The 13,275-nt window shown below is 41.4% G+C and overlaps 2 protein-coding genes across 5 annotated transcripts in view; one reads left to right on the top strand and one right to left on the bottom strand.

Annotated features, from left to right (window-relative positions):
* Window positions 1-872, bottom strand: part of SLC7A8 (solute carrier family 7 (amino acid transporter light chain, L system), member 8) — a 49,012-nt gene extending 48,140 nt beyond the window's left edge. Inside the window, exons 1-2 of one of the 2 annotated variants that reach the window (XM_012734077.1) lie at window positions 625-872; window positions 185-358 (exon numbers count right to left, since the gene is read on the bottom strand). In XM_012734077.1, the coding sequence (XP_012589531.1) occupies window positions 185-335 (151 nt within the window). In that variant the 5' untranslated portion in view covers window positions 336-358; window positions 625-872. The other variant, XM_004694640.2, reaches the window with a different exon arrangement.
* Window positions 280-13,275, top strand: part of RNF212B (ring finger protein 212B) — a 41,837-nt gene continuing 28,841 nt past the window's right edge. For 2 of the 3 annotated variants that reach the window (XM_012734083.1, XM_012734081.1), the window contains exon 1: window positions 280-367. The gene's annotated coding sequence lies outside the window, so the exon portion shown is untranslated. Of the gene's footprint in view, window positions 368-1,176; window positions 1,245-13,275 lie in introns of those variants that run through there. The other variant, XM_012734080.1, reaches the window with a different exon arrangement.

Genomic DNA, 13,275 nt, shown 5'->3' with positions numbered 1-13,275 from the left:
GAGACGTTTGACATACATACACCCTTCCTCCACCGCTCAAACATGACCAGTGCGTGCTGTTACACACACATGACTGGATTTTTAAGGGAGTGAAAAGGGACACGAGTACATTACAAAGCTAAAAGGTCGACAAGAGGGCCACTGGAGAGGGGGAGTGAGGTCTGGGGAAAGGAGTTGGACTCACCTACGATGATACCGCACGCACTGACCAATCCAATCTCTTTCTTCAGGGCTACTCCGCCCCCTCCGGAACCAGTCTCGGGGCTGGCGGCCGCCTCGCTCCCACCTGGGTGGCCCTTTGCCGTGCTGTTCCGCTGCCTGGCTCCTTCTTCCATCTTTCTGAGTAGGATGCCAACCTCTGAAAAAGGTAGCTCTTTCTAAATGGGTATGGGTATAAATCTATTTAGAGGGAGAGCCTCTCCAATTAAGATGCTCTTTTCTGAAATAAGGACCACTCCTAACCTCTTAAAAAAAAAAAGATAATGGCAGCTAAAAGAGAAAACTAAAAATATTCCTACTCCGGATTGACACTTTCTTGTCACTTGTGCTTACAAACAAGGAAAGTGTTAGAGGGGGTGGGGGGGGGAGAGACACAGATATTTAAATATAAAAATAGAACTGTACCAGCTACTCCGGCTGGAATGCTCCCGAAAGGGATGTGGATCCTCAGAAACCAGGGTGGATCTGCAACGTATACCAGGCTGTGGGTTATTTCAGAGGCTTCTGGGAGTATCTGGGTTCCCTCGGCGCTTCTAAGTAAACAGAGTGCCTTGACTTTCCCTTAGCCTTTTCTCTTCTGAAGAGGATAAAAGTAGTCTTCATAAACGGAAGGGGGTAAAGGCAATACCCCTGCACTTTCTTCTCTTCCAGAAAAACAACTGTGGACCGGACCGGTTTGTTCTAGATCTTGTCTCCACCTGCTGTGGGTTCCGTTTGCCCTCCAGGTCTTCTGCCGTCTGCTTTTGCCAGACACTTCTTTCTCGCTAGTCCGCTGCCCTTGTTTTCCTGCTTGTCACCTCCGTCCTTACGGCACAGACTGCTCCATCTCTCTTGGTTACGGGAGAGTGACTCCGGCACTCGAGCGAGGGCTTTTATGTGCGGAGCTGGCTCCGCCCCACCACCTCTGCTCCCCTAAATCCTCGTCTTTCTCCACCCTTCTCTTCAGTTTAAGTACTAGCAGTCCCCCAAGATCGCCGAGAGATGGATCCAAATATCTCTTGTTGGAGTCGCCTCTCTTTCTCCTGGTAAGAAGTGGAAATAAAATCCATCCGTGTTAGCTGTTCCGAGAGAGTTCATTCAGGTCATACAGCGTTTGTGCGCTTTATAATGAACGGACCGGTTGCGCAGACACTTGAACGCCACCCGAAAGACACTAGCGAATGATTTAAAATATTTATGCCGGGATCATTTGAGCATAAAGGAGAGAGGGCCGTAGGGATATCATCTTTAAGTTTCTCCGCATAGGTGGAAATCCACGGTGAGCGGGGAGAGGGGACAACTAAGAATTACGGGGAAAAGATTCATTTGGTACCATTGGGTGAGGCGGGAAGAGCAGGATGGAAACAATATTACCAGGAAGAAATGGTGGACTCGCTCGTCACAGCTCTAATTCACAGCTTCTGATAGTTTTTGCATCTGTAAATTATCTGAAAGGCAGATGAGGTCGGGATGGGAGTTACTGGCATTTCCAAGATGTTAAGAAATGACTAATTTATTAGCATATTGATATTCTTTGCTTCCCTGAAGATTTCAGGCAAAAACTACCTCAGGGGTGAGAGCAATGTTGCCTAATTACAATTGTAAAGTGCTTAAAACACTAGATGCATTATGAGATCATTATAATTTTAAAAATTAAGTTATTTTAAATCTGAATTAAGTATATTGTGTAAAGTTATTTGATTTTAAAGTGAACCTAATGGGGCTCCCTGGTGGCACAAGGGTTAAGTCTCAGCACTATGAAGCGATCCCAGCCCCCGCAGCAGGAGTTCCATCCCCCTCCCGGGAGCTGACCCACAAGGCACTGCAGACCTCTCCTGTCTCCCTGCCCGTTCCCCTCAGCAGTGTATTTCAGTCCTTAGGCCTGTTTTGCTTCCCACTCTGTCTCTGGTGAATCCTCTCGGTCCTCCCACCCCACCTCTGGTCTATACCCCAGAGCTTGTATGCATAAAAAAAAAATAATAAATCTTTTAAAAAATAAAAATTTAAAAAAGTGAATCAAAAGATAAGTTTCTCAACTGACCACTAGTTACAGAAATTGGATTTCACTTTTGCAAAAAATCTTCCAAAGATTTTGGATTTTAAGTAAAATAAATACTTAATACCATAGAAGGGGAGACGGGGGCTTTGGGGGTGAGCCATTGTGGCAAAGGCATTTCCAAATGGGATAAAGTCCAGTCAGTAGTCTGGATCACTCAGCAACTACGTACTAGGATGTTTCAAAGGTTGGGAGTTCAAGCCCTTCTTTTGTCAGTTCAAGATACAACAAATTGAAAGCCTCAGCAAGAAATAAAAGGGGGGTAGGGGACAGAAAAGCAGGAAATAAAAAACACATAGGGTAAAACTCCTGGGGAGGGCATGAGTCATGGGAGATAAAAAATTAATTGGAATTGCCTCTGGCCTTTCCTGACAAAGTTAGAAAGCACTGAGGGAAAGTTTGATGGATTTATTTTTAAATAACATGATTACAGACCTCTGCTCAAACTTCAGCATCAAGCTATAACATAATCTCTCTGCTTTTTAAACATGATTCTTTCATTGATGTTCATATTTCTAATTTAAAGTATATAGATTCAATGTGACATAAAACAAGAATGTGATGAATTTGAGGCATCTTCCCAAAACCAGTACAAACAGACCACGATATGGTAAGTCTTAGGCATTTTAACTTATAAACAAGTAGCTTTGGGGGAAGAGGGTCGTAAGTATATTCTTGGAATAGAATATAATAAATATATTCTTGGAATAGCAAACTGGAAAGAGTTGTTGAAGATAATTATTTCAATTTCATTAGCACTTGGAATTTACAAGTGGATGATGACTATCTACTAGGTATACAACATAAGGTCTAGGAAAGGACTCTTTCCATTTTTGGAAGGAGTATTTATCCATATGACATGGCTTTCTTTAGGTTGGTGTCTTTTTGTAAAATAAAACCTATGTCAAAGTTCTAGGTGACTAACATTGAACTCTGGAGAGAAAGAAAAGTCTCGGTGTAATATGTTGAGACAAATATAGAGAGATGATTAAATGATTTACTAAATTTTGAACATCAAATTCTTCTTCATTCTTGGGGTCCTCCCTGGTGGCACAGTGGGTTAAAGTGCAACATTTTGACACTAGCTGAAGCCATTGCAGGATGAGTTCACTCCCTGGCCAGGGAAGTGGCCCACATGGCACAGCAGACCTCTCCTGTCTTGCCAGCTGCTCCCCTCAGCAGTATATCTCAGTAGACCTGCCTGTTCTGTTATCCACTCTGTTTCTGGTGAATCCTCTCACCACCAGCTTCTGTTCCTCTGGCCAATATCCCAGTTCTTGTATGCACAAATAAATTAAATCTTTAAGAAAAATCTAGAAGCTGAGGTTCAAAGAAGTGTTTTACTTAGGGTCAAAGCAAAGACAGGTCATCTCTTCATGGACAAGCAATGATATCAATGGATTATGCAGGGAAATTTTTCCAGGATACCACAGTTACTTGCTGATGTCTCAACTTCTTTCACTTGAAAAAAACAGATGACATTTGATCAGGGTCAAGTTGATACCTTTTTCTAGATCTCCCTTTGTGCCAGCACTCAACATCAGCTCTGTGGGACTCACAGGACTTGTGCGCTTCCCCCAACATCTGTCACCCACTTCCTAATGTCCTTGGCTTGCCTATTCTTTCAGTACAACAAAGTTTGACCCTGTCCTTTAGTACAACTCTGTTTCCAGTGTCTGGTTGACTATTGTTATGCTTAATTTTTTTTTTGAAGTAAAAAAATTTTTTTAATGCTGTATAGCATTATTTCAGCCTTGGGAATGCTTCACTGAGAATCAACATGTATATGTACCATATTAAGTTGAGTGACTAATTGTTTTGCATGCTTAAGATGGGAAGAAATTGATCCTTTAAAGTATAATTTTGCTATGAATTTGGATTTAGGAAGAGAAAGGTTGTGGGAGGCTGACATCTACTGTATAACAACAGATATGGCATGGGGACATGCTCTTTGCATGATAGTTAAAGAAAACCACAGTCATGTTCCAACAATCCCTTCTTGAAACACTGGGTAAGCACTATCTGTTAAGGCAAAGGAAGAGAGAACAAAGTTCATTCACTCCATTCTTGAATTTTTTCTGGATTTTTTTCCTTTGTAACTGAGTTGTGAAATCTGAGGACCCAAATCTCTTCCCTGAGGGAACTCATTGTCCACGCCCCCATTCCACTCTTCTCACACCCAGATGCCGAGAGAGTCAGAGCAAACCTTGATTTTAATTAAAGTCAGCCTTCTTCCTGGAGTCCAGTGACTACTACCTGCAATTAAATAATGACTTCCTGGGGTAGTGGTTCTAAGAACCTTTATTCTGTTACAAATCTAAAGCAGATGAAAATTAATGATCAAGGAGGAAGGAAATGAGGGAGAAAAGGGACAAAACAGGTTAGGAAGAAAGGAAGATGAAACAAGATTTGGCTTCCTCCTTTGTAGTGTATACCCTATTTGCTTCTTGAACATATCCAAAGTTCAAAAGAAGGTGTATCTTCTAAGATTTATGTAGTCCTTTGAATTTGGATGGAGCAGATCCTATTTTGTTAAAATGGCCATTAATTCATGAGCTTTTCCGAAGCTCATGATGAGTCCTTGCTCTGACACTAGAGACAAAAATTCCGGCAGACTACACTTCTTTCTTCTGCACCTGGCTGGATTCCATGGCATCAACCCAGCACTAGTGGGAGAAACAGATGCATTCCCTGAGGCAGGTTGCATGTCCTTAGCCCCTTGGCCAGGCCCAACCTGTCATGGTAGTCTTGTTTCTAAGGACTTAGGTGACTCCAGTTCTGAAGGCTTAAATATGGAAACTCTCACTTCCTAACTGGCTTTCAATAAGGATTTATAGCCACCAGTGATGAGGGCTCATGTATTTCCATGTCGTAGAAATATGTTCCCTGAGGTCTGATGTCTATTTTGGTCACTGTTGTAACTCCAGTACTTGGTGTCTGGCACCCAATAAATATGATCGAATGGATGAGTGACTAAATGGTAAAGTACATTAATGAATAATAAATTATATAATAACTAATGGATTGATATACTGACTACTGTTAGCCCTCACGGTCCAGAGAGTCTGCATTGAGAAAGAGAAAAACCCAATCAAGCTCTAATGTTGATGATTTCATATAGAATACAGCTCGAGCAGACCCTTAACACTGCCAGCAATCCCCCTACAATCACTATTACCTCAACTGACTCTTACACTTACTTTCTTTTCTCTGCACACCAATGCCATTCCCCCAATACTCACTTCTTGTTGACATTTTTTCCTACTCTTTCATGAAGAAAATAGAAATCAGCAGAAGAAAATTTCCACATCTTCCAACCACTAGTTTTGTTGATCTGCCTTTAGCTTTCCTGACATTCTGTCTTATCTCCCTTTAAAAATAGATGTGCTGATGTGTTTCCCTGTATCTCTCTCACGTGTGCCCTGGCTTCTCTGTTCTATCTTGCCCTCTTGGGGACTTTGCTCCTGCAATTAATTCTCTCCTGCACAGTCAGTAATTCACTTTCTATTTCTATCAGCATACAAACGTGCCGCAGTAGCTCTCACTGAAAAAATACCAAGGGCCCTCCCTGGTGGTGAAATGAGTTAAAACACAGCATTGTGAAGCTAGCTGTAGTCACTTCAGTGCTTCGCCAGTTCATTCTCGGGGTCCGGGGACGTGATCCACATGGCACAGCAGACATCTCCTGTCTCTCCCCCTGCTCCCCTCACCTGTATATTTGTTGTTCTCTTCCCCACTCTGTCTCTGGTGAAGTCTCTAACCCCCTCCTTGCTGCATCTCTGACCTGTACCCCAAAATAAATAAATCTTAAAAAAAAAAAACCAACTAACAAATCTTCCCTGGACCTTATATTCCCAATGCCTTTGCCCCTGTTTTCACTTCTTCACCTTCACTCATGCTTGCATCATGACACTTAAGTCTTCATGCTCATCACCCTGCCAAGTCCATACTTGTCAAGATTACCAACAGCTACTACATGCTCCAATGCAGCCGTCTTTTCTCATCTTGCTTTTACTGCTCTTACAACAACAAAGCTCCTGGCAGCCATTCTGACTTTTCTTGTCCCACTAGCTTTTTCAATCCTTTTGTCTTCTCAATTTTTCCTATTTTCTGCCCTTTCTTATCACTTGGGAGACCTCATCTAGTCTGCTGACTTTCAGTAGCATCTATACACTGAAATTTCTTTTTTAAAGATTTATTTATTTATGCATACAAGAACTGTGGTATAGGTCACAGGTGTGGGAGTTAAGAGCATTCACCAGAAAAAGTGGGGAAAAGAACAGGCAGATTGGCTGAAATACACTGCTGAGGGGAGCAGCAGGTGAGACAGGAGAGGTCTGCTGTGCCATGTGGGTCACCTCCCTGGCTGAGGATTGAATTCGTGCCCCAGTGGCTGTGGAGAGCTCCACGGTGCTGCGTGTTAAACCATTGCACCACTAGAGAGGTCCTTATACACTGATATTTCTCTTACAGATCTAGGTCTATGTTCCCATGAAATCTAGAGCTACTTAATTATCCAACGGTCTACTTGATGTCTCTGGATATTTAAGAGGCATCTCTAACTTAATCTCTCCAGTACACATGTGCCCTCCAAACCTGCTCTTCTTTTGGTATTTCTTACTTTAGTAAATGGCTCTAGTTGATCAGGGCAAATATTTTGGAGTCAACCTTGATTTACTTTTTCTCACATACCCTACATTTGGTTTGTCAGTCAATTCCATTAGCTGTAACTGTATCTAGAAATGAATCACTTCTTACAATCTCACTCTAATTCATCACCAACTCATTATCAGGTCTCATCTGAACTATTTCAATAGCCTTCTAATTGATCTTCCAGTTTCCACAATTGTTGTTTTACTATGTCCTCCTACACAGTAGCTGGAATGACCCTTAATAATAAAAAATCAGGTCATGGGCCCTCCCTGGTGGCACAACAGGTTAAAGCAAGCACTAAGAAGCTGGCTGCAGCCGCTTAAGCACAATTTTTATCCCTGGCCAGATTGCTGACACACATGGCCCAGCAGACCTCTCCTGTCTTGCCCACTGCTCCCCTCAGCAGTGTACTTCATCAGTGTGCCTATTCTGCTCCTCACTCTGTCTCTGGTGAATCTTCTCACTGCCCCTGTACCTCTGTCTATACCCCAGTTCTGTACGCATAAATAAATACATCTCTAAAAAAAAATTCAGTTTATGTCACACTTCAGCTCCAATGGCTGCCCACCATACTTAATTAGAAATAAAACCGGAAGTTGTCTTTATCATAGCCCATTCCAAAATCATCTCCTTCTGCTCTTCCTTCCATAAGTCCTCTCAGACTCACAAGCTTTGCTGTTTGTTCATTGAACACAGAGCTGTGTCAGACCTTCATATTAGCTGGAGCCTCCATCAAGAACATTCTTCCAGACCATTACAAGTCTTGCTCCCTCGTGCTATTCAGTCCCCTCAGCAAATGTCACCTCCTCATGGAGGATTTCTCTGACCACCCAGTGGGCCAGCCACCTGACCTTATTTATTGCCACTTCTATCATGTTGTATTTGTCCTTGTTTATCTATCCTATTAGAATGTAAACTCCAGATTAATATATGTTTTGTTTTTTTTTTGGTTTTTGAGTGGGGTAATGGTATTATGGTTGTGGTTAAATAGTAGTAATAATTCATATATATAGACACACACATACATATACATATATGTCAACAAATTTATGGATGAAATAATTTCACATCTGAGATTTGCTTCAAAATAATATAGAAGAAGCTTGGATTAGGAGTTTTATTTTCTCCTTTACCTTCTTTAAAAGAAGAATGTGGCCACTAGCCTTTGACTCTGGTGGGGTATGGGGAATGAACTATTCTAACTGTTGGCATGACTTTCAAGCTCCATATCTTCTACCTGGAAAATATGTCAAAGAGCAGGGCAGTGACTTGCACCTGAGAAATCCCAGTGGGAGAAAAAGAGAAAACATCTTTGCTGCTCAGGAATACTGAAGTGCCCTAGAGTAAGTTGATATTCTTCTACAACAATGTTATCAGTAACGCTTTCTACGCAGACTGGTTATGTATTTGAAAGCAAGTCTGTTTTTTCTTTTGTAAAAAGAAAAATTTTGGTATGTCTGGAAATTGCAAGGTGTGGTCTTAAAGAAATGAGCGAAACTTGGCCTTTCCTGGTGTCGCAATGGACTTAGCACAGCACTGTGAAGCTATCCACAGCCACTGAAACATGAGTTTGATCTCTGATCTCCATTCAGGGAGGGTACCACATGGCACAGTAGAGCTCTCCTGTTTCGCCCACTGCTCCCCTCAGCAGTGTATTTCAGTAGATCTGCCTAGTTCTGCTCTATACTCTGTCTCTGGTGAATCCTCTTACACACTTCCTCCCACCCACCTCCACCTCTGGCCTGTACCCCAGTTCTTGAATGTATAAATAATTAAATCTAAAAAAAGAAATGAGTGAAACAAAAATAGTCCCCCCAAATATCAAATCTCTCTCTCTCTCTCTCTCTATATATATATATATGTATACCCTATGTATATATAGGGTAGGAGAAAGGTAAATTATCAAAGAAAGAAGGTTGACTATGAGTTGATATTTAAGCTGAGAGGTGGATAGTAGTGCACTGTATTAACTTGCCTAATTTTAGATATATCTAACATTTTATATAATGACAAACGAACGAAACTTTTTGTTTCATCACCATTATCTCCCAATTCCCAAAACAGTGCTTGGCATATAGAAAGAATTCAATAAATACATATTTATTTAATAGTCATCACATCATGAATCACTTTGGAGAGTAGAAGTATATTTCTTTTTAATATATTTGAGGAGCAAGTTTATTAGAAAAGGGACAGGAAAGGACACTTGCATTGGCACAAGCAGACAGGAAAAGCTGCCCCAGAAGGGACAGGTTTGCAGAGACCTGCATAGTTGCCGGTGAGTGGCCTTAAGAGAGCAGCCTCCCCTGAGGGAGGTCAGTACAGAAAGGTCGCTGCATGGTACAGGTTGCAGGCAGGTAGGCTGCTGCTCTGCAGAGGGAAAGGGTAGGTGGAAAGAAGCACCTGCATGGCACAGGTGGGTAGGAAAGTGAGAAGTATATTTTTATGATACATTTTAACCATTTATTGTCAGTTGTTGAAAATCTAAATTTTAAATTCTAGCAGAGAATTTTACAAAGCAAGCCCATTCTATGCCTTGCAATGGGGAATCTTCTAGGTATGGAATGCCAGCAACTAGAGTGGTTAATTTGGTGATAATTATGCCTTTAATTGTTCTTAAGACCAAACTTTAAAAATAAAGATTTTAAATATAAGTAAATAAAAAATATTTTAAAAATATAGAGATTTCTTTTTGCTGTTTTCTCACCAAATCATAAGTAACTATTATCTCCTCTACTAGAAATATGTAGCAAAATTGGGAAACAAAATCTGGTTATTTGAAAATTCATGGATCTATCACTTAAAATTTTTGCCAGGCTATAGAATGGAGATCATTGATGTAGAATACAAAAATCTACTACTTCAGGAGGTAGTCTTTTAAGAAATTTTCATTTTATCACAATTTATCAGACTCATAAAGAAATTCTAATAGAAATTAGATTGCATATACCTGGGTGTACCCTTTTTATTTCTTTCACATACTTAACAAATATTTACTGTTTATTGTGTTAGCTAATGGGAGTATAATAGTGAGTAAAGGCCATCGGCCTTCAAAGACCTCAAGAAGTGTGATAATTTTACATATCAATTTTATTGAGCACAGGATGCCAAGATTTCACATTACTTTTAGACAAAGGTGTCAATGAGGTTGTTTCCAGATAATGCCTTTGAGGGGCCCTCCCTGGTGGGGCAACGGATTAAAGAGCAGCACTATGAAGCTTTCTGCAGCCACTGCAGCAAGAGTTCAATTCCCAGCCAGGGAGGTGACCCACATGGCACAATAGACCTTTCCTGACCTTCCTGCTGCTCCCCTCAGCAGTGTATTTCAGTTGATCTGCCTGTTCTGCTCCCTACTTTGTCTCTGGTAAATCCTCTTACCCCCTGCACCTCTGGCTTGTACCCCAGTTCTTGTATACATAAATAATAAATCCTTAAAAAAAGACAACTGAGATGAAAAAATGCACACAAAATGATGTAAAAAATAAACATATTATTTTTTAAAAATAAAAAAGATTAGCCTTTGAATTGTGGAGTCAGAAAAGTAAATTGAGTAGGGTGAGTAGGGTTTTGTTCAATTTGCTGAGGGCCTGAATCGTACAGAAGGTATAAGAGGGAGGAATTTGCCCCTTTTTTCTTTTTATCTGTCTGAGTTTAGACATTTCAACTCTTCTTCTCTAGTCCTCAGTAAGCATTTAAAACATTGGCTTCTCTGGTTCTCAGGTCTTGGGGACTGGCCTGAATCACAGGATTCCAGCTTGTAGATGGCAGATGTTGGGACTTGATGTTCTTCACAGTCATAGGAACCACTTTGTCACAATATGTATATCTCCATATGATTTCTGATTCTCTGGAGGTAACCCTGACGAATATGAGGACCTTAGACATAAACACTATAGATCTTTCTCTATATCCAGAGTACCTGGATTCCCCTAATAAGGATCACTGGACATTTGAGGAAAGCTCCAGCATGAAAGCAATAGATAACAAACATGGATGATGCAAAGAGCAGAAAATAACTTCCTAGATATTACAATTAAGATTTTCAGAAAAGGGGGCCCTCCCTAGTGGCGCAACACTGCAAGCCCCACTTCAGCATGAGCTTGATCCAGGGAGATGACCCACATGGCCTGCAATCTTCTGTCTTGCCCACTGCTCCCCTCAGCAGTGTACTTCATCCATCTTCCTGTTTTGCTCTCCACTCTGTCTCTGGTGAACCCTTTCACCCCCTCTCACCTCAGGCCTGCACCCCAGTTCTGTATACATAAATAAATTAAAAAAAGAAATTTCAGAAAGGGGGCCACCCTGGTGGCATAGGGGTTAAAGAAAGCACTAACAAGCTATTGCCAGCCACTGAAGCATGAGTTCCATCCCCTGCCCCCTGCCGGCCAGGGAGCTAACACATTTGGTATGGCAGACCTCTCCTGTCTCACCTGCTGTTTCTCTCAACAGTGTGCTTTGTTAATCTGGCTGTTCTGCTCCCTGCTCTGTGGTGAATCCTCTCATTGCTACCCCAGCCTCCTCCTCTGGCTTGTATCCCAGTTCTTGCCAGTTCCTGTATTCATAAATAAATAAATAAATATTTTAAAAAGTTAATAAATATATTAAGAAAGGATGTTTAGATTAAGAACATAGGACCTAGCTTGGTAGCTCAGAGCCCTGGTATTAGCCCCATTAGGTCATACCAATCATTGGGTTTCAAAAACCACACTCCATTCAGTCCCCTGGACAAAGGTGTTCTTCCTCTAGAGTCCTCATTTCCAGCCATGGCCATGGCATCACACTGTCAAAGTATTGTGCTCTCAATCACCCAGGCCCAAGACTTTCATCTTTTTCCCATCCTCTCCTAATCCAATTAGCCAACAAATCCTGTTGGTTCTTCTTCTGAAGATTCTCACAAAATCGTCTCATTTTTCTGTAACGGCTGCTATAGTTCAAAGCTACTCATGTCTCTTCTGTTGCGTCGTAATAGTGTACAAACAAACCTCCCTGGCTGTAATCTTCCATTCGTTTGCTGTCTTCAGAGCATAAATTTGTATCAAATACAGGACTGATCAAAATTCTATACTGCTCAAAGCAACTGATGGCTCTCCACTGTTTGAAAAAGGGGTCCCTAAAGTTTGGGTGAATAACCATCATAATTACCTGACGAAATTCTTAAAAATATGGCTGGCACAAGGAAATGCTCAGTCATGTCTCACTTAGACCTTCTCTTACGGTACCCTCTGGTGGCAACTTCATGCAATGGCTAATCTTCATCCCCTCCCCCAACCTTCAAACTGCCAATTCCCTTTGAGATTCTAATTCAGTTGATCTGCCTGTTGTTGGGTTTCGAAACTCACAAGCTTAAAAAACAAGTCTAAATCCCCATATTCATGCATCAATTCATCTCTTCACTGTTCCACACAACACCTTTTCCTGGTCTTCCTTCTTGATGTCCTATTTTCTCTTGCTTTCAACCATTTTGTACTACATCTCATGGCCTATAGTAATGTCTGATGCTTTTCCCTCTGTGGGGAATGGTTCTCCCTTTCATCTCTGCAGGAGGAAACTTTCACATTGTCCAAGGCTGATTCAAATACCTTTCGCTCTAGAAAACCAGTCCAAATTAACCTGATCTTTCTTTTTCTGTGTTCTCTTAACATTCCCAACTTCCTTAGGGAAAACTTCCCAAATCAAATACTCTCAAAACTCCTGTTATTTTGTCTTTTATCACAGCACTTCATGTACTGAATGATTGTATATTTCTTTGTGAGGTTTTTTTATGTCTTTTGCTCCTACTATACTAGAAGGGCCTTGAAGGCAAGAGCCACATCTGTTACTACGTACAACTGATACAAAACATAAACGCTCAATAGTCAATAAGGGTGAATTAATATTTCTGAAGTGATGACACCTTTTGTTTTGTAGCATATATAATTGTATATATATTTGGATTTCCACTCAGTCATAGACTTTTTGAAGGGCCAGACAATATCACTTACATCTTTGTGCCCCATCCCTCTCCCCATCTTCCTCTGAGCCTAGGGTACAGTAGGAGCTTAGATAAAAGTGTCACACTGGAACCCCAGGAGAACACAAACTCCACAAGAGCCAGGATTGCCTTGCCTTCCTCCTTGTTCCTTTGCTTCTTCCCCATTAGCTAGAACAGAGCTTGATCTGTGTTCAGGAAGCATTTGTTGACAGAACAATTTAACTGCTGATTGATTCCTCCCCCTGTAGTTCCTACCAGTGGCAACTTTATATAACCCCTTGTAAGCTCCCGCGGATAGAATAAGGCAAGGAGACAGAAGCAAGAGAGGGGAAGGCTTTATCGCGCTCCTGGACAGGCAGGTCTACGGGCTCCCCAGAGAGGACCTGGGAGTCCTGCT

The sequence above is a fragment of the Condylura cristata genome, unplaced genomic scaffold (assembly GCF_000260355.1).
Source record: "Condylura cristata isolate star-nosed mole 26May11 unplaced genomic scaffold, ConCri1.0 scaffold00045, whole genome shotgun sequence".
NCBI classification, from domain to species: Eukaryota; Metazoa; Chordata; class Mammalia; order Eulipotyphla; family Talpidae; genus Condylura; species Condylura cristata.
The sequence above is the reverse complement of the archived record's forward strand: the minus strand, read 5'-3'. Positions and strand labels throughout refer to the sequence as shown.